This window comes from Porites lutea, chromosome 12 (genome assembly GCF_958299795.1).
Source record: "Porites lutea chromosome 12, jaPorLute2.1, whole genome shotgun sequence".
In the NCBI taxonomy this organism is placed as follows: Eukaryota; Metazoa; Cnidaria; class Anthozoa; order Scleractinia; family Poritidae; genus Porites; species Porites lutea.
The window spans coordinates 13,602,592-13,630,168 of record NC_133212.1 but is presented as its reverse complement, the minus strand read 5'-3'; the positions used below and the strand labels follow the sequence as shown (position 1 = coordinate 13,630,168).

Sequence of the window (27,577 nt, the reverse complement as noted above, 5' to 3'; positions counted from 1 at the left end):
ACTCTAAAAGGATGTGTAAGGTCTATATCACGTAAAATGGTTTTGACTATAATTAAAGCAAAATTTTAGTCTAGTTCAGGCGCACGGCTTTTCAATATACGGTCGCACAAAATTCAAGGTGTTGTATGCAACTATGAATTCTATCTAATATTTCATAGAATTCCGATTAAATCAGTCGAACTTCCTTCTGCGGAACAAAGTGGACCCTACGAAGTTTATAACTCGCTTTTTAAAGCTTTTTAAAATAAAAACGATCGTTTTACCCAAAGAAGTAATTTTAGGAAACAAAAAAGAGTATTTCGTTCCAGTTACTTTTAATACATTCGATTCCCTTGTTATTTTGTAATTTCATCCTGGCTTCTGATCAAATGAGGACAAATGGCAATGTTCTTCCAGACAATCGTCTTCTAGTTTATTTGTTTAATTGTTTTTCTCAGGGATTCACCCACAAAACCCAGGAGGAGATGATCGTTCGCAGATTTTTTATAGTTTTAAAAGAATCATCATGTATTTGGCAATTCGGTGTTTATCTGTGAGTTCTATCGCTCTACTTTATGTGTTTTTAAGGGGCCACAACAGACCATTAAAACCTTGAATTTCATTTTCGATCCATAAGGTTTGGTTCCGTGCGGAAAAACCCTTCGCTTGGGATCGATTATTAAAACTATTTTTTCCCAACTCATAGAATTGCAAAATTGTTTCAGTGTACATTGATACCAGATCTTGATGATATTGTATTTTTATGATAGATTCATAGTAAGTGGTTTTAAAAAGTTTAACATTTTATCAGTTGTTTTGCTACGTACAATTTTTTTTTCAATTTCCATGAATTTTGACTGAAACCATGACAACGGTGCAGGTGCCTGATTATTAAAGGCTGTCACGATTTCAAACAAAATTTACATGATAATGACATTCTTTACATATGTGTTCTTGATCTCTCAAGTAATATAGACAATTTACATTCAAAGAGTTGACGTGTGCCCAGGCATAAGTAAAAGGAATTTCGACACGACAATACGAATGTGAAAATGCAAAGATAAGCTAGGTTGATAATTCATGAATTAGGACCTTGCCTGCAAGTTTGTTGTATGTACTATCTACAACTGTCTTATGACGAAAGAGGTATCGTTTCCCTTGCAGTGCTTTATAACCTCAGTCCCTTTTCCAAAGAATAAGCTGTCAATTCAATCAAATTCAATCGGGAAATTTTCATTTTGTCTGTGCTTCAAAACTTTACTTAGACGCTAATTCTTTGCCAAGCTAACTAAACCTTGGACTTAGTCGTATTAGGTATTTGTTTGTATTGACGTTTTGAGGTAAAATGACAATTCAGTGAATACATAACATATCAATCCCGCGAAACTGAGAATTCTAGAGAGTAGCAAACTTCTCGTCGAAAAAGGGAATCCACAAAATGTTGCCCCTTGGCTTGCTTTTCAGCTCTTTTTAAACATGTTTTAAAAATTTTTTACTCAAAGCATTCCGTAACGGGAAAGAAAATACAGAAAATACTACAACCCTGGTCAAAACATCTTGAGACACGTCAACACTGCATCGGGGAGGGGAGAGGGGAGAGAAGGGGGGGGGGGTAGAAAATGCCTCATTTTGACGAGCTATTGCGTTTGTTTCCCAAGAGTCTTGACCAGGGTTGTAGATCAGCTATCAAAACCCTTTTTCTATGACTCAACAAAGTCAAAAATACATTCACAATGCAATTGATTTAAAGATAAAACAGTCGCTCGGTTTTGGTTTTTAATTTTTATTATTATTACATTTTATATTGATTTATTTTTTTGGCTTTAAGCACTGTTTAAGGCACAGTGTTTTTCAGCTGAACTTGACACTTTTGTTTTTGTTTTTTTTTTTAATCAATAGTGCAGCCAAGCATTGAGTTTGAAGTGTACTAGAACCTCAATTTTTGGCGCGCCGCATTTTCTAATTTGGCAAAAACAAGCTTTTTGTTAGCATTATATTAATGCGATATATCATAAAGCCTTACAAACATACATACTTTATTGAGACTCCCTTTACATAATACTGGTAATTAAGAAAAGAGAGCTTATTTACAGTAGTTTAATTAAATTCAAAATACGTTCAAAATTATTCAAAATATTTTCAAAATTATTTCGTATGAAACATATAGTATTAAAAGCGTTCGCTTAAAACTATCTATCTATTAGTGTTCTTGATAATTATTGTCAGCCAACCCATTCCATTCCCTTGGACCCCGAAAATAAAATGCCCTCTGTCCCATTGACAGTCTACATCGGGGGACCACAAAATTGTTACATCCCCTTGTGTTCTTGTTGTGAATTGTTGAACGTTTAATAAAATATTTACCTCAATAATCTGGAGTTAAACCATTTACACATTTGAATACTAAAACTAAGTCATTAAATAGAACCTTCTCCGTAACAGCTAACCACAAAAGAGATCTCCGTCCCTAGGAGATGTGGTCAAACTCCTTTAAACCTAATACAACTCTGTCAGCAAAATTTTGTACCAACTGCAGTTTGTGTAGGTTAAGTTTAGATGTGTTCCCCCATACTGAGGAACAATAAAAACTTTTACTGAAAACAAAACTATTTATAACTAATGCCGTGAAAGGGTTTTCTTATCCAAAAGATGTTTAATACCAACTGGTTCATGCAACTAGAGACTGTTTTAGTAACATCAGTGTAAATCATAGGTAAGATATTGATCCATGTATACCCCAAGATCCTTAGCAGCTGAATCTGGTGAAATAGTTTTGTCCAGCAGGGATAAGGGGATATGAGGTAGCCTCTTGATAGGTTGTGCTGAGCCAAGAACCACTAATTTTGTCTTCTCAGGGTTTATTAGTAGAGAATTCTTTGCACACCATTTACTGATGTCCCTAAGACCTTGGTTTACGGCTGCGATAGCACTTGATGAGTCTGATACAGAAAATGTAAAGTACAATTGACTGTCATCAACATATGCAGCGGGTTGGCTATGGGTGATAACACTAATTAAATCATTAATGTAAAGAGTATAAACCGCGGACCCAAGATCGAACCCTGAGGTACTCCATTTGTTAAGGGTAACATTTCTGAGACTGAACGTTCGTATCGTACTCTTTGATATCTAGCTACTAAACCAGAAAATTATAGATTAAAAGCTTTGGGGCCCAGTTTTCGTAATTTTCTAACAATAGATAATGATTAAGGCTCTCAAAAGCTTTTGACATATCAAGCAGTACTAGTAACGAGCCAAATTTTTCATCGATTCCTTTCAAAATGTTGTGTGCAACATTTATGAGGGCAGCTTCTGTCGAATGCATTTTCCTGTTGCCACTTTGATAAGTCGAGAGTCAGTTTGTCATGCGTTGTTAAAAAATCCACAAACTGCTTGTGTGCCAGTCTCTCACTTACTTTCAATAGGATGGGTAACAATGAAATCGGTCTGTTGTTGGCTGGTTCTTCTAAGTTTCCTTCTTTTGGTACAGGTGACACCTCAGCAATTTTCCTTGCTTAAGGAAAAGGAGCCATCTTAAATGAATTGTTCACCAGTCTGGAAATCACAGGTGCGTTGCTCTCACAACTGTCTTTCAGGACTCGTTCAGAGATTTTATCATATCCTGGTGCTTTGTTGGCAGCTAAACTCTCAATGACAGACATGACGTCAATTTCTTTTACGTCTTGGAACTCAAATCCTTCATTACTGAGGTAAAGCTAGTATTTGTAGAAAAAGGAAATTTTATATTTTCAGATTTCAAAATGTGATTGGGAGAGGAATCCGAAAAATTCTCTCCTTCGTAAAACTTAATTGCATGATTTTCGGGAAAAAAGATATCGAGAAGCCTTTGCAAAATCGAAAGGGCTAAACGATTTGCCCAAAAATGATCGAACAGACACAAATGATATAACCCGCTTAGAATGCAATGTTAAAAGTCTATAGTCTGGACAACTTAAAACTGTTTTCAGTTGTAAATATTAGAAAACCGTCGTTGGGTGCCCCTGAGTTGACGACGAGCCAGCCTGCTGCACGATCATTAAATTCGCCGAGCTGATTATACAGTCAATGTACCTTAACAGAAACTTCTAAAAGGAGGACATCTCCCTAATTAACTCTACAAGGCCGCGTTTGCTTCTCTAAGACGGACAGTTAGGATATAAAGTGCCGGCACAAACCGAAAGTTGACCATATTTCCGGTTTCTTACGGAGTGAAAGGCTTCTTTAACCATGAAAATGCGATATCCACTTGTTACGTTATGACGTCAATCGCTAATCGAGGTCAACCCAACCTAAAATTATTTTATTTTGAATACGCTTTTTTTAAATCATAACCACCACAAATAACAACTGCCTCCAAGTTATTTTTTTTCTTCAGATTTACGTCTCAGCCATGCAAGAAATATGGAAACAAGCAAAAAAGGGTGCCTTGCTAAAATTGCGATATACCAAGAACGGGTTACAGTGCGTCAAATTACGTCATACAAAATTAATTCTCCAACATTCTGCAGAGATCTGGCTTCAATTAAAGATCGCACTTAATTGACTTTCCCGCCTGAGTTCAGTTAAAGTGTTTTAATGACGTGTCAGTCCCTTTCTAGTTCATGCTTACTTAAACGCCTGGGGGGACTCAACAAAGTTTTATACGGGGAGGCTCCGCCCTTACCCTTTTATATACCGTTATTGACACAACAGGTACCCCTATCGTACACCTCCCCATTATAACAAATGGTACCTGATCTAATTGACCCGTCTTAATTTGTGATCTAAATGCCTTAAGCAGGACGTTTTCTTTGTTCGCCATCAAGGAGTTTGCATCCGTTGCGTCACTTAAATTATGTAAATGAATTCATGGATACCTTTTAGTTAGAAACTGAATCAAGGGATTATAAAGGAAATCTCGTGATTGTCTTGTTAAACACAAGTAGGCACTGACAAGCGTAGTTTTAATTCTCCCTCTGACTTGGACTTGCATGAAGTTCCCATTTTGAGCTAAGAGGAGTTATTCTGCTTAAATGAGTGATGAACTCGGCCTTGGAAAAAAGAAATAGCTAACATAGTTTTTGTGGGCAAGGTTCGTCCTAAAAAAACATTACAAAGAGTGGATTTTTGAATTTAATGTACGTCGGTTCTTAACCTTTTGGCATAGAAAAAATAAGTAATCGCATTATTGGAACGCCAATATTTGTTATCTGTCCCCTGTCGGAAACAGTCAACATTTTGAGGTCAATATTTTCCTGATCGTGCAATTTATAACCAGGTTTCGCATTGTTTTTAAAGCCCATTCGATCTAGAAGGAAAGCACTAGATAACATCAACCTAAACCAGATGAGTCATCGATATGTCAGCGGCGTCTTACAAAATGAACTTACAAAATGCGGCGATCGATTAAGTGAGAGGAAGTCGAGGGCTCATTTAAAAGACGCCGGTGACGTATCGATAAGTCATCTTATCGGAAAGCACTAGATAACATCGACCGTTGCTCAAGTATTTAAACCTGTCAAGGGCCATAATACCTGTTAAACAGTACCATGGTACCATTTCGTTTTGTAGGTTACAGTATTCCGTTACTGCGCATGCACCAAACTTTGATTTTCGGATAGTTTGCCGTGAAATCAAAAGATGCGAGGGGAGTAAGAGAACCTTGAAGGTCCTTGAAAAATCCGTTTGCATCGCGCTTGGCGGAGTTCAATACTACACTAAACCTTGTCAGGATTACAGATCAACGATATATTGTTCGCGTTAAGAAATGAAACAGCAACAATAAAGATCGTAAGAAAGAAACCATTGAGACATTGATGTGACTGAGGAGATCTTGTGGAATTAAGCTTCGTGAATTGAAGCAGAATGTTTGCAAGGACGCGTTTCAAACGTTTGAGGCTAGAGAAAATCAGGAAAATATTACTGGACTTGGAACAATTGAGAGACTGATAAGAAAAGCTGTTTTTAAAGCGAGTGGAACGAGATTTTCGGGTCATGAGGCAGCCCTTTCAGCGATAAAATCGCGATAAGTCTTCGTGCCGCGAGCCAAATTTTAAATAAGACGAAAGACTTCTTCCAAAGTCTAAAATATTACTTGAGAATGTAAACAACAAATCTCCGTCGGCGGTGAGGTCCGGAAGGAAATCTTGTCGAGTCAATATGACAGTTCTATTGTCTTTTGAAAAAAAAGCAGACTGATGACGCTCGCGCGAGCGCATAATCGGGACACTGTCCCTTAAAAGTAACTAGCTATTATTGGACAAGATTGAGTTTTATCTTAAACCTCCGCGATCTCCATAACTGTATTGATCGTAGGCAAGCCGAATCAAATAGTTGTTGTATTATTCATTTAAATGTCTAAATAAATTCCTAGGTTAAAAAGATGCTTTCTCGATCTATGTTATCATACGCACTGGTCAATAGAGAGGAGAAGTGTGACGTCACGTTACCATGGTAGCACTATTTCTGGGCCCAGTTGTTCGAACGCCTGTTTGCACTAACCCTGGGTTAAATTTTAACCCGGGTTTCTTTTTCTTTTTATAAAAAATATAAAAAGCGCTGTCTCGGATAATTTTGTCTATTCTTTTTAGAGTATCCGATCATCAATGCTTTTCAAGCTCTGTATCAAATTTCTTTCTCTTGAATTTGCTTTTTAAGCTTACTACCAAATTTAGCACTAACCCTGGGTTATCTTAACCCAGCTTCGAACAACCCGGCCCAGCATGACAACAAAACCAACGACGACGGTGACGGCAAGGAGAACGGTGAAAAATAAAATGTTTGTATCAACAAACAACTTTGCACGTACATCACGCTATTATATTTTGCACATTTCTTTGCCGTCGTTGCACCACTACGACATAAAAAGTCCTAATTTCACGAGCCTGCTTTATGGAGTAGGTGAACACAACACAAAAATTGTCGCTTTCTTTTTCTAAACTCAGATAACAATAGACTAGGTCTCAAAGAAAATTTCGCCAAGATTTGCCAAATTAAATGAAATTGAATAAGATCGGTAAAGTTTGAAATAGTGTGAATAGACTTTTAAGTGACTTTATCGGTTTGTTGTCATCCAAAAATTTTGCTACCATGGCAACGTGACGTAACGACTTCTCCTCTCTATTGATGATGATGATGATGATACCTTTATTAAAGTGTCAAAACTGTAATAGCTGTGTATAACCACTAAGTGGGGACACTAAAATAAATTAAAAAAGAATAAATCAATTAATAAATTAATTAAAATTAAGAAAAACTCTGTACAGAATAAGCAAGTGAAAAATTCGAGAGAACTATATCTAGCCGGATTTATGAAAACCGTACCATCGGACTCCAGGAGCCCACACACCTTAAACTGACTCAACTAAAGTAAATATCGCCAAGAAACTCAGCTCTTACCCATGGTTCTCTTAAGGTAACTCTCTTCTTGGTTCCTGATTAGCAAAAGAAACATTCAAGTCCATCAAAAAGACACTCTGGACTTGTCCATACACTCTAGCTGCTTAAAGGCCCTGAATGACGGAGGACGTTTGAGACTTAAGCAAGTTCTAAGCAGAGAATTCAAGGTTAAATCACCCCCCCCTGAATTCCTGTACCCCCCCAGCCTAACACGTGCTTGAGGGGAATGCTTTCATTGGCCAATGGGCCTCAAACGTTACAAGAATTTGACATGACAAACTAAAGGCAGACATGACCAGTGCACTGACTCTCCCAGACCAGGACTAACGGAAGGTACAACGCTTTTGCAGCACCCTCCCCCGCTAGGGATTGACATGGAGGCCCCTTTCCAACCCATGGCGAGTTAGCTCAGGGACTGAACTTGACAATGAGACCAACCAGGACAGCAAGCCCCCTATGTATTTTCTCACCGCAGTGACCAGAAAGCTGGCGATAGCCAGCTTTCTGTGCGAATATTCTGGTCCATTTTGAGGTAGGTTTTCAAAAATTCGGCTAGATATACAAATGTACAAATGTATCCATTATCTTATAAAAAATAAGAAATAAGAGATGAAGAAGTGCAAAAAGAGCAGTTAGAGCAGTTATTGTCATCTAATAGCATGCTAAGATCCACTTTTCTGATGTTATATTTGAAGGAAGACAACGTGGAAGCTTTTTTCACGTTACTAGGAACAGAACTCCATACCTTGGGCCCATATACCTGAGCTAGTGCTTTCCAAAGGAGACTGTGTTGAATGTGGGTATAGTGAAGTCATGATTGTGCAGTTCATACTTAATTGCAGGCTGTTCAAAGAGAGTGCTAATGTATGTTGGGCACATGTTGTTTTTAACTTTATACATGAGAATAGCTATGTCCTGTAGTCGCCGGTTGTGTAGAGTAGATAGCCCAGCCATAGATAGTAATTGACCATAGGACGAATGTTTATCACAATATATAGCCCTAAGTGCTCTTTCCTGGATACGCTCTAGTCGTCTAGAATCACTAGCACGGCAAAAATGCCATATAAGATGACAGTAGGGTAAATACGGGAGAACAGCTGCCTTATATAACTGTAACTTAGTTTGTGTGGGTATAAGGTTCCTGAGCCTCATGAGAACGCCTACCCGCTGGGCACTCTTCTTAGAGATACTACTTATATGTTCATCGAAACGAAGATTGTTATCAATACAGACACCTAATAGCTTGAGACATTCAGTGGATCTGACTTCATGATTGTCAATCATAATACTGTCCATAGACTTCCTTCCGCAACCAAGTGCCATTGTCTGGTACTTGTCCAAATTTCCCTTTAGTAAATTAGCTCTGTACCATGAAGATGCTGACTCAGCGCAAACAGCAAGATCATTATGCACATCAGAGAGGGTGCTGCGAACGACATAAAACTGGTGGTCATCTGCATACATATTCATGTTCGCATCAACAGTATAAGTCAAATCGTTTTGGAAGATGTTCCAGATGAGAGGTCCAAATGCAGAACCCTGTGGGCATCCCCTGGTCACCCTTTGCCACTCGCTCACTCTACAGATCCTAGCTTGACCCTGTTATAACGGTCTGTGAAGTAGGAGCCCATCAATCGCAGACTTCTTTCCTCAACACCATAAGCTTTACGTTTTGCGAGTGTAAGTGAATGGTAAAGTGAATCGAAGGCTTTGCTCATGTCCGTGGAGAGAACACCCACAACGTTATGCTCATCCAGAGCGAATTTCCAATTCTCAGTCAAAGACAAGAGAGCTGTCTCACAGCTATTGTTTTTTTTGCAAACCCTCCTTCCAAAGCACCGCGGATAGAGAAGATTTTACAGGGCAGGTGCGGCAAATACACTTGCACTAGCCCCTGAGAAAATTACCAAAAGAATCCCTTCCAAGATCCATGACGTCAAGCCTTCAAGCACGAAAGGACAACCTCGTTCCCAGGGTTCTCTCTCTTTCTACCAAACAAGAGAGAGAGCCCTGGGATCAAGGTTGATGAAAGAAATGAAGTCTGTGATGTAGAAATAGAAGAAGCAAGAAATCTGCAGAACCCAATAATGTTAAACGATGCTGAACTCAGAATTAAGTTCACATCGTGTTTCAACGGCTACAAAAGGATTTTTTAAATCTTTTAAAATTTCCCGCGAAACCGAATTATGTGTCGAACAGTACAGAGCAGTATCGAGCTGAATCGAGTGATCCTCAGGAAAGATGGTCTGTGAACTGCCTGGGGTAATGGATTTTTGCTCGTGTAATCTCGAGGATGTGACATTTGAAATTTATAAAATTCCATGGGGTCGGGCCAATGACAAACCCAAGGCATTTGACCTCAGTCAGATTTTGTTCCCCTTTGTGTAAGCGAATTAAAACCTAGCCTAGCTTAAGGATTTTGCATTGAAAGACGAAAACTGTGGGACTGAATGGTCTGAGTGGTTAAGTCAGCACGTCGTGCATTACATTTAATAATTTCTTGATACTTGCCTTCATTTGTAAGCCCCACCGGTGGGAATTTCACCTTCCCCAGCCCCACAAATGACCCGGGGGTCACTGTCCCATAAAGAGAGAATACCGTACTATATAACGGCGCCGCTTATAAGCGCCCCCTCTCTCCAGTCATAGGACCATCTACTTGTAAACATAAAATTTACCTGATTACAAGCCCCCCGGATATAAGCCCCCTTCCAAAAATATTGTAAGGAATACGATTCATTATGACATTTTGAAAAAAATTCAGTGAATGTAAAATGAGCACTGCTGTAGGTTATTTCGAAGCGCTTTTCCTATTCCTTTTCTATTCCTTTTGGATATACAGTAAAACCCCACGACCCCTGCAGCAGTATGCTAATTGTTTTAAGAAGTGACCATTTAAACAGCCTGAAAGTGGGACTGCTTAATGTGAATTTACCTGTATTCATATGTATTCAAAATAGACAGACTGCAAATCATGTTAGTTGCTAAAAAATTCACACGTCATTAAAGTCAGACAAATTAAGGCCAGCTCCTGTTTATTTTAATTTTGGAACAGATCACGTGATATAATATATATATAACATCAATTAACATTTTAACCATATCATCCAGTGGTAGCTTTATATCATTTGTAACACATTGACAGGTTGGCCGCAGTGTTTATAAGTGATGAATTACCTTTGTCCTGAAGCAAACAAGAAAATCTTAGTTGTTTTATTTGCTGGGCACCCTGAATTTTATAAGTTAGAGTAATTGGTTCCCCTACAATACATCATTTCCTAGAATACAGTCCCCTGTACTGATGTAAGCCTGTGCTAATGCTAGTCACCTTACTTTACCATTACAACAGCTGCTCTACAAAGATATTTTCAGTCATTAAATGAGACTAGAAGACTGAAAAATTCTGAAAATATGAAGATCATAAAAGGAGGACACGCAGGAGTGGCCGACAAAGAGAGGTAATTATGACTATTAATACTAGCATTAATTCATTTAAGACATGGCATCTTGTCATTCATGCAAGCAATGCAGTCTCAGTATTTTATTCATTCATTAGTTATGCTTTACTTAGTTTATTATCTGCTTCTTTGTTATTGTTGTAGTTTTACTTTTTGCCTAGTACTAGCTTTGCTTCTTGCTGGTAACTAACTCAGCATTTGTGTAAATTTAGACTTATATAATAATTTTTGTTGTTGTTGTTGTTGTTGCAAACTTTGCCAAGTTGTTACAGTGTCACCAAACTGATCATCATATAGCTATAAACTAAAATGGCCCCCAAACAAGGAAATCTACACTGTGGTTTTTTTACATGTCACATTCCAAAGGTCACTATTTTATTGATTGGTATCCAACTAAGTAAAACAATTTCACCTCCCCACTAAACTCTATTTAATCAGCCAAGGCCAAAGCTGATACTGTAACTGACTTACTGAGATCTTGTTAATAATAACTCTGGATGTCACAGAACCTGAATCTTAAATATTGTTTTTAATTATTAGAGCGGTTTTCACTTGACTGTCGTAAAACCAAAACCAAAGTAAATACACTAGCCAACCAAAGGGCGTAGTAAAACCAAAACCAAAATCAAAACCAATTACTTTCGACACTCAAGTGAAAACCGCTCTATACATTGTTTAAAGCATTGTTTTAACTGACAAGCCATGTTTTCGGCTTTTTTGCGGGGTATTATGAAACATTAAAATGGAATTAAAGGCAAATTAAAGATGACCTGGTGCTTTTATCAAACGTTACATAAGAATTAAAGACAAATTTAAGATGACTTGGGGCTTTTATAAAACATTAAAATAGAATTAAAGACAAATTAAAGATGACTTGGGGCTTTTATAAAACATTAAAATAGAATTAAAGACAAATTAAGATGACTTGGGGCTTTTATAAAACTTTAAAATAGAATTAAAGACAAATTAAAGATGACTTGGGGCTTTTATAAAACAGTAAAATAGTATTAAAGACAAATTAAGTCTTTAACACTACATTAAAGTAGAATTAAAGACAAAGCAAAGATATACCACCAATGCATTTTTGAAAAATTAAAGCTATACTAAAGTTGACACAAAAGATTAATTAACGGTTACTTTAGAACGCTTTAGGAGCAGTTCCTAAAGTTTAGGAAATGAACCTTTCAGTTACCTTTCTTCTTAAATTAAAGCGGTAATGAAATGGTTCATAAGTTAGCCTTTAATTTTCACCTTAAAGTCTATGAAAAGTGTATTTCATGTCTCTAGTAAATACATTAAAGATAGTTTAAATACTCTTTTGTGTATCTTTAGGTAAGCTTTAAAACCAATTAATTCATTATTTCATCCCGTGCGAGAACCTGGATTTTAAGAACCTGTTAGGCTAAAATTTGCCAGTTAAGACCACCGCTAAATAAGAACCTTTTTCTAAAATCTATGAAAAAATTATGGGCATAAACATTTGGGCATAAATAAGATAAGTCAAGTATAGAATCCTCTTTGGAAGTAGGAACATTCTTGAGGTCAATGCTTTAGTATATTTCTTCTTTTTAATAGTCATAGATCATATTTACATAACTTCTAATTTGGTATGCATTTGTTATATGAGGAATAAGCTGAACCACTAAATACTCTTAGGAATATTGTATTTTTTCTAAATTGCCTAAACTTGTACTAACTACCATTTATATAAGAACCTGTTTAGGCTAACTTGGAAAAATCCAGGTCACGGGGTTTTACTGTAAGCCCCTCCGTTTACGGTATCCTATTCATGTAGTCTCGGGGTCACATTTTTTGGTCCTGTTAGGAGTGATGTTTTTTACTGCTCCGGCTGCCGTAACGCGGTCAGTATAAAATCTGGACTGCGGACTGCGGACTGCGGACTGCGGACCACGGACTGCGGACTGGGTATAAAAAACAGACTAGGTATAAAATACGGACTCCGGATTGAGTATAAAACATGGACTAGGTATAAAACGCAGAATTACGGACTGTGTGTATAAAAACAGCTTTAGAAAGGTAAAAGTGAGAAACCGAAAGCAGACTAGCATAAAACAGTGAGCTCCTTGCCTCACACACAAACATTCTTTGAGCTGGTCACGCAGTCTATTCTTCCCAACGTCAGCGTCATGTAGAGAAGGAGAGCATACTGCACTGGCAAGAAAGATTTTGCTGCTACTCAAGGCAACTGAAAATGAACACTCTAAATTTTATAAAAAGGAGGAGTTAGAAGAGAACTCAATATATAGTTTTAAACCAATAAGAAGCACCGAATAAAAAAATAGTATTGGCGTTAGTGAGAGTAAAGTTCTTTGCAACTATTACATTTCAAATAAAGCCTTGGGCATATGACGAAATGAAGAACTCAAACGAGAAGGTCAGTGTAGGGGCATTCTGCGTTGAAATAAAGCTTCATTTAGCTGGGGGGGGGGGGGGATGCTCCCCAATACGTGATCAAAAGCCGAAATAAATCATCAAACGTTATATTTTAAGCCAGGGTCGTAGCCAGCTTTTGGACTAGTTGCTGGCCTGGCTAACTTTCATTTCCACACATCCTGAAAATTGCACGCATGACTAGTCCGCACTGACCTCACCAACAATTACAGCTCTTAAGCATTTTAGTTCACGCAGAAAACGCATAGAGTGATAAAACCAAAATGTTGAAGGCCCCGGCTATCTACGCCCCAGTAAGCGATGATACGATGACATGATTTACACCTATGTAAACATGTACATCGCGTTTATGTCCCCCCTTTCACTGAATATTACAGACCGAGGCTACAATAGGTCTAGAAATGGGTGTTGATGATGGCATTTTGGTCAGGCTCAGAAGGACACCTGATCGCAGGTTAAGGATTTGGAAAACCGGGAGGTACATCTCCACCAAGAATTTCTAGGAGTTTTTATAACTTAAACTCACGAGTCTTGCTCAGTTTAGCGATCTTTTGATCTTATTTTTCCTTACCCAGAACCAATTAACACAGTTTTTACCATCATTATCCGTAGTCCGCATTTTTTACCTAGTCAGTGTTTTATACCCAGTCCTTATTTTCCAGTCCGCGTTTTCTACCTAGTCCGTATTTTATATCCAGTCCGTAGTCCGTTGTCCGCAGTCCGCAGTCCGCAGTCCGCAGTCCGTAGTCCTCCTTTTATACTGGCCAGCTGTAACAACGCTCCGACTCAGGATTTAATCAATTTAAAATGCCTCTCAGCCTGTTGCCTCAGACCTTTTCGTGGGGCAGATCTGATGATTTTGTTCCACACTTCAGTGCGTGGAGAATTGATCCTCTTAGTGACGAAAATAAGAAAACTAAGGACAAAAATACTGGACGCAAGTAGCTTCTGTATAGGACAAGCTTCGCACGCCAGTAAATAAGAAGGCTCGGGGGTTCGGGCAACAACACTCTAGCTTTACTTAAGCTTCCTTTAAATACCCTCCGCCCCCAACCAGCTTCGAGATTTTAATCTGAATGCCATTGCTTCTAAGAACTGCTCATATGTGGCTTTTAATGTTATCAATTCTGTAAGCTTGAAAATGTTGTATGGCCACTTCTCACTATATTTATTCAGTTTAGACAGTTGTACGTGCATTGATTTTATGTTTTGCCAAGATAAGAATCCCCATTTAGCTGTTTTTTATAGTTAAAAATTTCAGCGCTTGAATAATATTTTACTCATTTTTAAAGGGAACCTCCACTTCAACAAAAAGATAACTTTAAATCACAGAAAATAACTGTTACAGTCAAGTCAATCTAAAATATTTTTAAAGAAAGCGTTTGTATCCGAAAGAAATAACTTTTAGATTCGCCTATTTTTGTTTTCAAATTTTGCGGGCGTCGCCATCTTGAATAATTGGGAAGTGTTACGGTTGCCCTATTGTTATTAAACAAAAGCTCTTTGTGTCAGAACAATAGAGCAACCATAACACGTCACAATTATTCAAGATGGCGGCGCCCGCGAAATTTGAAAGTGAAAATAAGCGATTTTAAAATTCACTTTTCCTGATATAAACACTTTTTTTAAGGACAAATTTCGAACAAATTTGTTTATCAACATAATTTTATTCGATTTAAACTTATTCTGTAGTAAGAGTGGAGGTTCCCTTTAATCAAGTTCATGTGGCGTTCTGACATCGCTGCGCGCCCTGGTAATCCGAGGCACACTATATCCATATCCGTGTTTAATTATTGTATGCAAACTAATGTCATTTCTTTGGTGGCCGCAAGCTCAATATATTGGTACTTTTGCAGACAATTTATGGATAAAATTCGAAAGAAGTCGAAAAAATGAGTGGTCGAAAAATCTTTCAAATGATGAACAAAAACACGAAATAACGTAAGCGCCCAAGTTACACCTTCCGTCTGTTGCCCATGTACGTTATTTAGGAAGGGTCGCATTCATTCATGACACACGAGGCCGGGTCACATGACATTGGCCTGCGTTTACGTTGCGGTAGGATTGGCAGGCTTGGTTATTGGGGACCTTAGGCGACGACAGCGAAAACGTCGCTCACTTAAAAAGTGAACTCACGTTCTCTCAATCTTCATCACGTTTATTACAACTGGCTTGCTTTGTCAATTGCAGTATCCAAGTTCAGAAAAGAGGGAAAATTTTGTCCTGGCTTGTTTACTTCCTCCATAAAACGTGAAATTGGGCTTTTTCACGTAGTAGTCGTGCAGTGACGGTAAAGAAATGTACAAGAAAAAGTGTGCTGCACGTGCAGTTATTGTTTTGCGTATTAAACCTATTGCTTTTTTTGCCGTTCCCGTTGCCGCCGCCGTCATCTTATCTTGAGGTCTCGATCTTTTAAAACGATCTGGCAAAGCCGCATTTCCAGTCAGCTCAGCTCTTATAAGTGACTGACGGAGGCGTTCAGTATGTGGGGAGAAACAGAGTGCGGAGCCAAAGTTAAAAAAAAAGGAAAAGTGAGGTGACAGGCAGAAAGCGCTCTTAAGAACTTCATTTGTTGTTAGCAACCCATGCTTTGTTTCCTCTTACAACACACTGGTGGTTAAATACGACGATATATTTGATAAGATCGATATTTGTCAGTGTATTTCAATCTTCTTTTCTTTTTGTCCCGTAATGATCAGTTTGTTTCTTTTCTTATAATTCAACCTGCTAAGGGAAATGCCATCTCTTTATGGTACAACATTTATTTTCAATATATATTCCATGCGCGGATTTGTCATTTTAGAGCCAACGAAAACGCGCGATTGAGTTATTGTCAGCGCTGGTGGTCCAAATAAGGCCTTTCTCCTCTTATTTGGAGTTTATTCAAAGCTCTCGTAGGTTTAAATTTGCCGCTTCAGCGGTTACTATAGCTAATGATGTCCACTCAGTTTGATTTTAGGGCTACGGGATTATACACCTACTTTTTAAGCAGGAAATTTTTTTCCGTGCAAAAGCCTCAGGCTCTTACTGGTGCGAATACGTCGGAAGGCACTTGAATACCAAATAGTTAGCGCAGATTTCCGATCTATTTTCTGTCCGTCACTCCTTAATAAATGCCATTTAATTGAACGACCAGGCAGATTTATCCTCTCAATAACTTCAAATTTAATTCAGTTTTTATGTTTATCTTTGATTTTGTTAAGTGTCCAAATATTCAGTGTCTATAGTTGTGTTTCGAGCAGTCAAGATAAGGGTGCAATTTGAAATTTTTTTGCTCTCTTTTTTTAAGCAAAAGAATAGGTAATTAAACCCGCTTTTTTGCATACCAAGCTGTGACAGAAAGGTTATTGACGAAGATTAATTGTCGCTTTATTTTTCCGCCTCGAGACGGCTAACCTTACACCGAGATATGAAAACAGTAAGCAGACTACGCTTGAACCCGCTTTGCCTTCAATTAATTCGACAAACTGTATCGTGCTAGAGCTACTATAACGATACAAGAATGAATTGGGTCATAGTTGGTGATATAATCCTTATTTTCTTTTGCGCCATAAAGAACAGCTATTCAGGTAGGTAGCTCTTATTAGAATTAGCTACTTACTCAGCCCTGCTTACTGGGGAGTCAAATATGATTGAGCAACAACTAGGCTATAACTATCTTTTTATTGATCAAGACTGTTCTATAGAGGAAGGGAATTCAATCATCGCCATTAGCACAGAAAAAACTGTTATATGAACTGAACTGAGCTCAAATATGGACGAATCTCGTCTCTCAGTGTTAGAATGGAAAGGTACTTGCTACCACAAATACCTCAATACTGGTCATGGCAGTTGGCTATTGTGATTTATCATTATAAATATAATTTAGTCTAAAAAGAATGGACTGCTTGAGTATGTAGGAGTCAAAACTAATTGATCTCTTTATACGAATCCACTGATTATCCAAAACGGCTTAGCAAATGGCAGTAATCTTTTAATAGTATCACTCGTAAATTATTTAATGCAGGAAGCGTTTCCCCATCGTTTGATAAAGTAAATACTAAAGACGATAAACTAAATTTGCTTGCGGAAGGTTTTGAATCAAATTCGTACTAACTGCCAATTCTCGTTGTTTTTAACGGCAAAACAGCCACTGTCCGCGAGAGGACTTACTCATTCTTAGGAACTGACCAATCTACTGCAATCAAGTGTCATGGCTCCCCGGCTCAAGTCAGCGATGGCGAAGTTATAACCCGGTCGGCTTATCACGTTTGAATAACCGAGATTGTTTTCAGCATAAGCGATAGTCAGAGGCTTAAAACTAACAACACGTCGACTATGCCATTAATATGGTTACAGAAAGTTTTTTTTTCTGATTTGCTATCAAAGGTTTCTGCGTGAAAGCGCTCTTCCTTTGCTAACAATCATAAGGATTAGGTTCCGATTAGTCACCTTGTTAGAGCAGCTCTGAAGTCAATCTACTTGTCAACCCCAAAGTACTAGGAAAATTTTCCCAAATCGTTATTTCTTTACTGCTGCAATGAGTTTCAGTTTACAATTTCTTGGGACGATTTGGATTGATACCAGTCATAGCTGAACACTACGCTGTTTTATTGCGATTACTGTCAATATGAAAAAATCTTTCCTTATTCGACGGATCCCAGAACGGCTTTTTGGTTGACGCTCGAAAGAGAACTGGGGCATCATAATGATTATGCCATACACCGGTGAAAAAAAAAAGGATTGTTATATTCTGATCCATGACTCTTTTCATGATTAAAATTTATGTTTCGTGCAAAAAGAGGACATTTCATCAAGTCTAATAGCGTGTTCTGAGTTTAGGTGATAAGCGAGGAACTTAAGGGCGGCTGTTAACTTGAAATTCCCAAAAGATTAATGATCTGTAAATTTGGACAATTTCTGGCTCAGCTTTAGACGGTAAAAGCACAACCGGAAACCAACTCGAGGCTTGCTGTCAAACGAAAAATTAATGATTATTAATTACTGTCATCGGTTGACCTCTAAACATCAAAGAAGAGCCGAGAGGAGATAGGAAGGGCTGACCGCGCCCGGCATGATGGCTAAGTGGATGGTTCAACAACTTCTTCAATGGATTCATCTCTAGGTCTTATCAAAAACAACATGACCGAAGGGAAAACAAACTACAGCGTTTCTTTATTCGGCCAGAATAAAGAAATCATGGATTAAATCTCTCATGTAATCAATTTCATCTTAAAATTAAAAAAACGGTTGGGGGCTATAATTCTCGTTGACTTGGACGATCCCCACGCAACTTTACAACAGGCTTTCCTTTTTGTTCAATTCTTCTTTTTTTGTGACATCAGAACTCAGTTTCAGTAACACTTAGTTTTGATTACAGGCAGTTTTAATGTTTCTTTTTTCTTTACATGACATCTATTTGCTTATTTTCATTTCATATCATTTCTCTTTTTGTTTGCGTTTAAAAGGTAATTCTGGTATTTGCAAACCAGTAATATTTTTACTGAGCACCGCAGTCATGTTTAGGTTTGGTATGCGTAGTGGTTTTTAATGTCTTTATAAGGTGAATCCACCTTTTGATATGCAAGAAGTGAATCCTTCTTCATTGTTCGTTAGCCTGAGAGAATAAAGTGTTAGTTTGTTACATGTCCATTGGATAAACCTTTGAAATGAAAATAAAAGCAAATAAAAGATGGATTAATTTGCAACATACGCGTATAGCTGTCACATTTGCCCCCGGGAATTTTTTATTGTTTTTAGTCTTAAAAACAATAAAAAATTCCAGCAGGCCAATGCGACAGCTATACGCGTTAATGAATCCACCCAAAATAACATCATTTACATGCATGTTCTCCACCGAAGTTCCAGTGGCTTCACAGTCTGCAATGAGAAATGGTACATTTGTTTCAAGGGAGTGTGCCATTATTTTTTTTAGCTGCCACTGACCCAAAGGCTAGAGCTACAGTTTCCATTCCATGGCTTAAAAAGTTCTGCGTTAACGTCTCAATTTTAAAGTGCATTTTAAAGTTGTTCATGTTAATAACTATTTTCAATATGGCGGCATTAGACAACAACTACCAGAACTGCTCATGATTTTGTAGCTTTTGTTCCTGGAATATCATTGGGATAATTAAATTTAGCTTTCAAAGACAGGGGAAAAGAATTCTACAAGTGGTACTTCTATTAAAGGATGCCATCTTTAAAATGTTCAGCCCTACATGAATGCTGTTTCTGCATTACCAAGAACAATAGTTTCCTGGGTGATGAAGTCTATTGAAATCTTGATTATATTTTTCTATGCAGTGAATAGCTTTTCTGGCTTCCATATTTTCTTGTTCTTTGGGTACAATATTATTTAAGCAGAAAGAAAAAACACACCCTATCTAGTTTGTGTCCACGTAGGTTTTCTGGAGGTTGGCTGCCTAGAAGTAATAATTGTGTCTTATCAAAATCTAGTTATTTGTTTAACAAATCTAACTGAATCTGTGAACAGAAGCAAATATCGGCTACTCAGTCATAAGTCAATCTTTTTCCATCTTCATTGAACAGAATACAATACTGTTTGTCATTTGCTCTCTTTCTAGACTGCAATATTGGCTTGGGAATGATCTCAGGTGGCATCCGGGACCCTCAGATCACTGCATCCTCTTCGTACTCGATGTGGACTCAACCTTCTGCAGGGAGACTATGGAACAACATGTGAGGCTATGTAAACGTCAGTTCACACGGCAACGGACGAATTTTTAGACCGGTTGAAAATTCGTGCGTTTAGATGCGCCGCTCACACGGAACTTTTAACACTAACCGTACGAAAATTTAGACGCCTAGCCGTTGATCAAAGTTTCCTGTGAACAGGGAGAAAGTATTGAACGGTCCCGGGAGAACGAAGTGACCGGTTAAATATTTTAGCCGGTCTATAATTCGTTTGGTTGCAGTGTGAACGTATCTTAAGACACCCCTGAACAGTTCGCAGATGTTATAACGCTTTTGTTTGTTCAGATTTAGACCTTTCAACGATCTGTTCATCATTAGTTAGCCGTCTAAAGAAATTACCTCCTGCATGAACGCTTTTATTGAAAGATTCAAAACAACGCTGCAATATACAAACCCAAACGTTTATAGCGACGGAAAAATGTATTAAATAACATTCAGTTGAACACAAGCAACGTTATCAGTTCTACTATATAGGATATTTCGAAATCTATTCCGTCAAACCAAATATTCTTCCGTATAATCTGAAATCTGCATGAGCACAGGATAATATGCTAACATCTGCCCAGCCAATTAGAGCCAAAAACAGTACAAGGGTTATAACATGTAGGTCATTAGAGCCACAGCAAAACATGGTCGCTGACTGATTGCAAAGTTTAGGGAGTGTAGGGAGTGATTTACTTGGGGGCGGGGGATGGAAGGGGGAGGAAATTCTAAAAAAATAACACTGTCAAGTTAAGATTTGAAGCTCATTTTATCAAGCTGGTACGAATTATTTTTTTGGAAGTCATCATGACAATTAAACAAAACTTGTCTCAGATTTTTCTTTCAGTTCCTCCTAAGCAAACAGCAAAAACACACAAAAAATAGATAGAAAAAACTTTTTTTCCAGCAAAAAGGAAATGTGTACCAGCATTTCGTGGTCGTCAATTAATCGTCCAATAGTACAATAAGAAGAGAACTACAAACAATGGCAAAAAATTAAACGTAGGACGTTTTACCGGCAAAATTTTAACCACAGAGGAACCTGTGGTTAATCCTGGTTGTTTTCACAGTAAAACTCTTAGTAGCCACACTAAAGAAGTCTGGGTTACCTGTGCTGAAGCTTGGGTTATCAGTGTGGAACCATCACAGTTGGGTAGCGGTTGATAAACGGAGTTTGTTCGTTCTAAAGGGTTTAATTTTTGTTTTTAAGGCGATTACATGAGAGTACCCTAGGTGGCTGGTGTGCTATGGAAGAAGATGATGATCCATATTTACAGATTGATCTTGGAAAACAGAAAGTTATCACGGCGGTAGCTACTCAGGGATTAAATAACCCACAGGGTAACTGGGTAGAAAGGTACTCTTTAAACTACAGCTGTGATGGAATCAACTGGAAAACATATCAATCGTTTGCCAAAGATGAGGTAAATACTATACCCTTAAATACATTTACAAGTTATGAGTTGAAAGTAAGACTAAATCGGTTAAATTTAGGCCCGATTCATTTTCCTCGAGATGCTTGTATTTGTCACGCATTTGGTTGAGTGTGTTTTTACCGTCAGGAAACAGCTTTGTTAGCAGCTCACAGTGTACCGTCTGATGTAAAAATTGGTAATCGTAACAAGTGAGGTTAACTAAGGACACTTCCAGGTTACCCTTGTTTACCAGAAGTTCTGCGGAAGTTCATAGTTTCAGCACCAAAGCCACCAAAAATCGAAAAGAGAAAGAGAAAAATCATAAAAGGTTCTAGACCCTATCGTCTTAATAATTAATATAAATTTACAATCTCTCTGTGATTTTCGAATCATCAAAGGCTGAAAGTGATGATTAACAACTTTTAGTCCAATAACTCTTCCTTTCCCATTTTCGGTGTCAGAGCTGGAAGACGAATACGAATACGGAAAGATACAGTTTGAACATGTTTGAAAATAAACTAAGTGAAGAAAATGAAAATGACCCCTGGAATTAGGGCGGGTAGGCCTTTAAAGAAAAATATGTTATTTCCGTGTATTTGTGATGTATAAAAGGGGAAATAACTTCAAGTAAATTTCCATTGTGCAAGCAGATGATAAACGAGCAAGCCAGGTCTGGATTTTTAGTCATTGCTTGTTTATATTTTTTAGTTTTCTTTATTTGGCTACGGAAATAATTTCATCGAGGTTACGAATGGTTATAAGTGATGAATATCGAGGAAGACTAGATATTCTTATGTGATTGGCTGCTCGACTATGTCGACAATTTTTGCCGATTTCTGAATGGAGGTGCGAAGATATCGACGCATGGTTATTATCGGGTATAATGTGGTGCTCGAGAAGTTTTCTTTTGACTTTAAAACAAAGTTGGACCCGACGGTAGCCTGCGTAGCAGGTGCTTGCCAACGTGACAATCATTGACAAATAATTTTGCAGTTGAATGATAAACCAGGGGTTATCTTCAAAGAGCGAAACACATTTTGCATCCATATGGTTCCAAGCTTTTCTTTCGCCTCAACGGACAGATGTGACTCAAGGTCAAATTATCAGCTAATAACATTATTTACCTTAGCAGGCAGAGATTTTTGCCACAACGTTTAAATTTAATGCCTCAACTGGCGAAAAATACTTTGATTAATTTCATTTGGTACCGAAAAGCTGGTTTGCTTCGCATCTTTCCTCTCTTTTCTCCCTAGACCAACAAGCTAGGGTGAACCCACAGCAGAATAGAAAAAACTCCATGAAGGAGGATTTGATCGATATAATCATCGCACCTTCATTTATTCGCGAATCGGCAAATAGAGCAGCCAAACACATATCAGGCTGAATTTCTAGTCCTCCTCGAGAATCATCCCCAAAATGCTCTAACAAAACCAATAATAAGAAAACCAATCGACTGGGCATGCTTCTGATCTTAAATCCGACAAATTTTGGCGACTTTTTCCCACTATAGTAGAGGAAAATGTGTGCTGGCTTGCATAAATAAGGCTTGCCAGCAATTAAAAACCTACTCTCAAAGGAGATGTTTTCTCTGAGACAACACTATAGCTATTTACTTCATTATTGTTAGCATTTACCTTACTGACTGACTGACTGACCACCTCACTTATTTACTTACTTAGATAATAAATTACTTTAAATAGAGAATATTAATTAAAGAAGAGATTTCTAAAAAGTATCCTTTGAAAAAAATCCTATTATTCCTCCCATGTACGTAATAAAGAGTTTTTTTTTGTTTACTTAGGTTTTGAAGGGTAACACCGATGGTGACACAGTTGTAAGCAATAAACTGGACGAGGCCATTATAGCTCGAGAAATAAGAATAAAAGCACTTCAGTGGAATATGTACGGCATGGTCTGCATGAGAGTAGAAATCTATGGTTGCGATACAGACAAAGGTATTGAACAATCGTAGCTAATATTAAGCACGTTAGAAAAAGCATAGCAAGGTCACCATCTTAAAAAACTTTCTATTAGGCAGCCAGCGGATACTTTTCAGTGAGTTGAAAGGGCAACGTAGGCTGTCACCGCCAGACTGGCCTTTTCCGCTGCCTCATTTGATAGCAACACAATCAAAAGGTCTGAGAAATATTAGCCAGGATAACGCCTAGACTAATCAGCCATGATGAGATGATTCGTTCCAATTCGTCCATCACACTTCTAAATATTTGGACGAAATACAATGGTGATTTGTTACCATTCATATCAACCCTCTTAAGTAGAACTTTTGCGTTGTACTATTTATTTATTTTGGGTTTAGAGAAAAAAACTTAGAGTTTTTGGTGAATTTTCATTTCGGTTTCTGTTAGGGGTAAGAGGGTTAGAGGTTGATTTATTTCAGCCAAGTTTCACACACATGCGTAAAACCCGTCCCTGAAGTTTCCTGAATGAGCGCATATTAATGTACTGAGACTTACGTGTTTATCACAATGCAACCATGAAAGACATTTTTACCTTAGGTTATTTAAGTCCTAAAGTTGTAATATTTTCTGCTCGACACCTTACAGATGGCCGCTTTGAAGACTGTAGCACAGAGGCGGGAATGGAGAACAGACAGATAACTGATAGACAAGTGACTGCGTCCTCTTTTGCCAGCGGTCATCACCCATCACGAGGTCGACTTAATAATGAGATTCAACATGTCAATGGTACTGTGTTATTAGGCAGCTGGTGTGCGGCAACCCAAGATACCTCACAATACATACAGGTATAGACCTCTTGTACCACACAATGAAACGAGGTGCAGCCTTGGGTGGGTAATTTTATACAGACCACTCGGGCCAGGTATGGACCACCATTAAACCTTATCTTGCAGCTACTTTAACTACAATTGTCTTGACAAGGCGTCATGTCTCCTGAATCGCTTAATACCGGTACGTTCTTAATTCTGGGCCTGCTGTAAGTGGACCTTACACTTGAAACGCCTTACTGCGATTGTCACATAACTCCGGGGAAGATATAAGAAAAACGTTAGATGAGAAAAGTATCATTTCTGTCTCAGGTTGACCTTCCAGCGTCGCGAAACATCTCTGGAGTCGCCACTCAAGGATCTGTGATGGGGACCTGGGTAACAGAATATACTCTTAACTACAGTATGGATGGGTTACATTGGAATACTTACTGTAATCAAACTGACGGCAAAATAAAGGTGGGAGTTACTATCCAAAAAAGATGATTAGTTAAAGGCCATTGTATCAAAAATAGAACAAAAGCGATACAAGTAGAGGAAGTTTGGGTGTTTCTTAATGTTGCTGAATCAATTGTTGGTTAGGTATTGTTTTGTGGTGCGAGTATTGTTTAGTGTCTTTTCAGTCTTCTGTATTACGTCATGTGTTGATCGAACCGGATGAGCACGCAACACCAAGCAGAAGTTTCCAGTCCGCAAGAGTTAGAAGCAGAATAAAATACCTTAACTTCGTTGTGATTTACAAGTCTTAACTTGATCATTATTCATTCACTTTACCTATCTTCAGCTGTGTTATATATACAGTAAAACCCGCAGGAATGTGCGGAAAATGAACCGAACCTCCAGTCTGAAAACTTGCCACTGAAATAGGTATGGCGCTCCAATGCGCGCCTTACGCGCACGCGGACGCTCCGCTACCAATAAATGACAGTCCCTGTAGTAGTAGATAACTTGATGGCTATTTTACAGATTCTCCAGGGGAACGTGGATACCCTTACGGTCCATAAGAATATGTTTGACTGGCGAATCAATGCTCGTTATATTCGCATTAACCCAAGGGCGTGGACACCAACCGGACAAATCTGCATGAGAGTGGAAATATACTTGTGCCACAATTACCAAGGTGAGTGACTGCATAAAAAAACTAAGCATTACCCTAACTTCTGCAACTGAACAAATGTTAAGAAACATGGCAAAAAAAACATAGGCAGTGGAGCAGCGGTGTTGTGCCGAAAATACTGCTTTCCTCGCCGGAGAAAACAGCCGACATTTCTAGACACCAACACTGGTTTCCCCGCGAAATGACGTCTGAGAGACAAGCGCAGAAATTCCATACTGATGACGCGACATTACTCAGCTCCATTAAGTGCTTCTGATTAGTTGAAGACAATTTCCCACACTGCACGACCAGTCAGAAGCACTACCCAAATCAGGGCAGAGTCGAGTCATCAGTATGGAATTTCCGCGCTCGTTTTTGTCAGACGTCAATTCCCGGGGAAACCAGTGCTGGCGTCGCGGAATGTCGGCTGTTTCCTCAGACTACTGCTACCCCAACAAACTGTCACCAAAACGCTACTAGGAGAGAACCACACAATGTGAAGACTGAGCGCGCATTTCTGCCTTCTGATGACTTAAAAGTGCTACCTGGGAGGGAAAATTTCCTGCTTATATATTGCCACAAATCGATTACAGAAACACTGAACGCCTCTAAGATAGCAAAAAGGTTAGCTTGTGCAACGAACTACATAAGAGCTTGGCTTGAAGAAAAATGAGCGCCACATCTTTCAAAACGCGCGTACGCTGCACCACCTGTCTACTCCGAACTAACAGGCAGCCAATCAATACCTGAACATTAGTACCAGCACTGTATAGCTTCGAGGATACATTTAACCATTCTTATCTACAGTTTTGGGGGCGGTGACATAAATCTTAGCGTCGCAAGTAACGTCTAACTCAATACCACGCTAAAGGTCAAAGTTAAGTTTTACGTAACTTAAAAGATAAACAGAAGCGAGAGAAAAATCAACTCTCCTCGTTACACTAGTTTTTACAGCCCTGTTTTAATGCCTTTGCATAAAGTAACGCTTATGATATGTTTGCTTACAATAAGCCCTACGAAATGTACTCCTGAATTTGAACCCTTCTCGATGTTGTAGGATGCCCAACGCCCAACAGGATTCAAAGCACCTCAACAACAATGACATCACAACAAATAACGTCTGCTGCACAAGACTTAACAAAGCCGACCAAAATAAACAGACTGTCACCTGGCAGCAAGTCCGTTGTAAACAATGCATGGGAACTTTACTCATCTGGGGACAAAAATCGGGTGCGGCCCATTTTGTGGAAAGCTACTGTGGCTGGATGGTATATTTTGTGGAATCTACGTCTATAATTATAACTATTACAAAAACATTCAAGAGATGAATGGCGAAGTAGCAAAACCAAACGGACGAGGTTGAGCCACTATGCTGATTGGAGGTCTGCTTCGTCGCCAGACGGAAATCACTTGACGTCGTCACTGTCTATTTCCCTTTCGTAAACTGTCTTTGCCATTTTTCGATCAATGCCACCATTGGTAACCACGCTTTTAGCCATGAAAGATGAAATATATTCCCTGAATTAAGTTACAAAAAGGCAAATAAAACGTTCTTATATAGTTTTAAATAGAACGACGTTGCCGGAAGCCCAAGTTGGATTTACGTTTAAAATTGAGGAAAGGGCTAAGGTTACCTGTTAATGTTGTATTGGTTGAGAAAGCCAGTGTGCTAGGTTATGTTATTAAATTTTTCGGAATTTAAGCGGGTCGGTGTAGTAGGGTGGTGGTAAGGGAGAGCCGAAAGGTCTGGCTTCGATCCTGGGTTGCGATATTCTTTCTTTTTAATAGAAACAACTCTCAATAACAGGTCAATATTTTACTATGTGTCTTCAAAAATGGCAGTAACCGTTTACGAAAGGGAAACTTGCCTCGTCAACCTGCGGCATTCACACCTTGGAAAGTAGCAAATTATCACATGTTGGGCAACTATTCACAATCCCCGCTCAGGTTTCCCATCAAAAACGCAAAGGCTAAAAGCAAGTTACGTAAAGACCACGGATAATCTTGTTCAAAATGTACTACAAAAATACACTTAGGAAATATAAAAATAGGTATGTTACTTTCCACTTAGCCATTTACAATTGTTAGAAAAGGGTTCCAAGAGTAAGCTTTGTACGTTTGAACGGTAACTGTAAAATATAAAAATTCTCAGTGTTTCTTGCTTACCAATAAGATTTACCACAATGCAGCGAGCTCTGGCCTTAAGAACTGTTTCACATTAAATAAGCATAAATATAATATTTGCACATTTACACTGACAATAAATGTGACATAAATAATTGTAGCGAAACTGTTCGAGAGGTTTTCTATTTCATAAATATCTTTCTACCAGAAAAAATTGGGAGAGCTATAGCCTTGTGATCTAGCTATTTCGGACATACGGTGAAAAGCGCCCAAAATTTATGAGTAACGGACACGA

At 38.4% G+C, this 27,577-nt stretch overlaps 1 protein-coding gene across 2 annotated transcripts; it reads left to right on the top strand.

The window, feature by feature from the left end:
- The first annotated feature begins 3,518 nt into the window (after nt 1–3,518).
- Nucleotides 3,519–26,526, top strand: LOC140921409 (EGF-like repeat and discoidin I-like domain-containing protein 3). Of its 2 annotated transcripts, none has more exons than XM_073371406.1 (8): nt 3,519–3,689; nt 19,790–19,904; nt 21,112–21,325; nt 23,118–23,271; nt 23,881–24,080; nt 24,375–24,521; nt 25,029–25,182; nt 26,216–26,526. In XM_073371406.1, exons 2-8 carry the CDS (start codon nt 19,810–19,812, stop codon nt 26,452–26,454), a joined length of 1,203 nt encoding a protein of 400 aa, XP_073227507.1. In that variant the 5' UTR covers nt 3,519–3,689; nt 19,790–19,809; the 3' UTR covers nt 26,455–26,526. The 2 variants fall into 2 exon arrangements, with proteins under 2 accessions (XP_073227507.1, XP_073227506.1); XM_073371405.1 differs by lacking the exon at nt 3,519–3,689 and adding an exon at nt 16,681–16,795.
- Nucleotides 26,527–27,577: the final 1,051 nt, after the last annotated feature.

Excerpts from the sequence above, each read along its gene's own strand:
- LOC140921409 (XM_073371405.1), top strand. The coding sequence starts at position 16,729 with ATGAATTGGGTCATAGTTGGTGATATAATCCTTATTTTCTTTTGCGCC. Across the intron at positions 23,272-23,880 it reads TGGTTGCGATACAGACAAAG|ATGGCCGCTTTGAAGACTGT; the intron begins GTATTGAACAAT and ends GACACCTTACAG. Across the intron at positions 24,081-24,374 it reads ATACCTCACAATACATACAG|GTTGACCTTCCAGCGTCGCG; the intron begins GTATAGACCTCT and ends TTTCTGTCTCAG.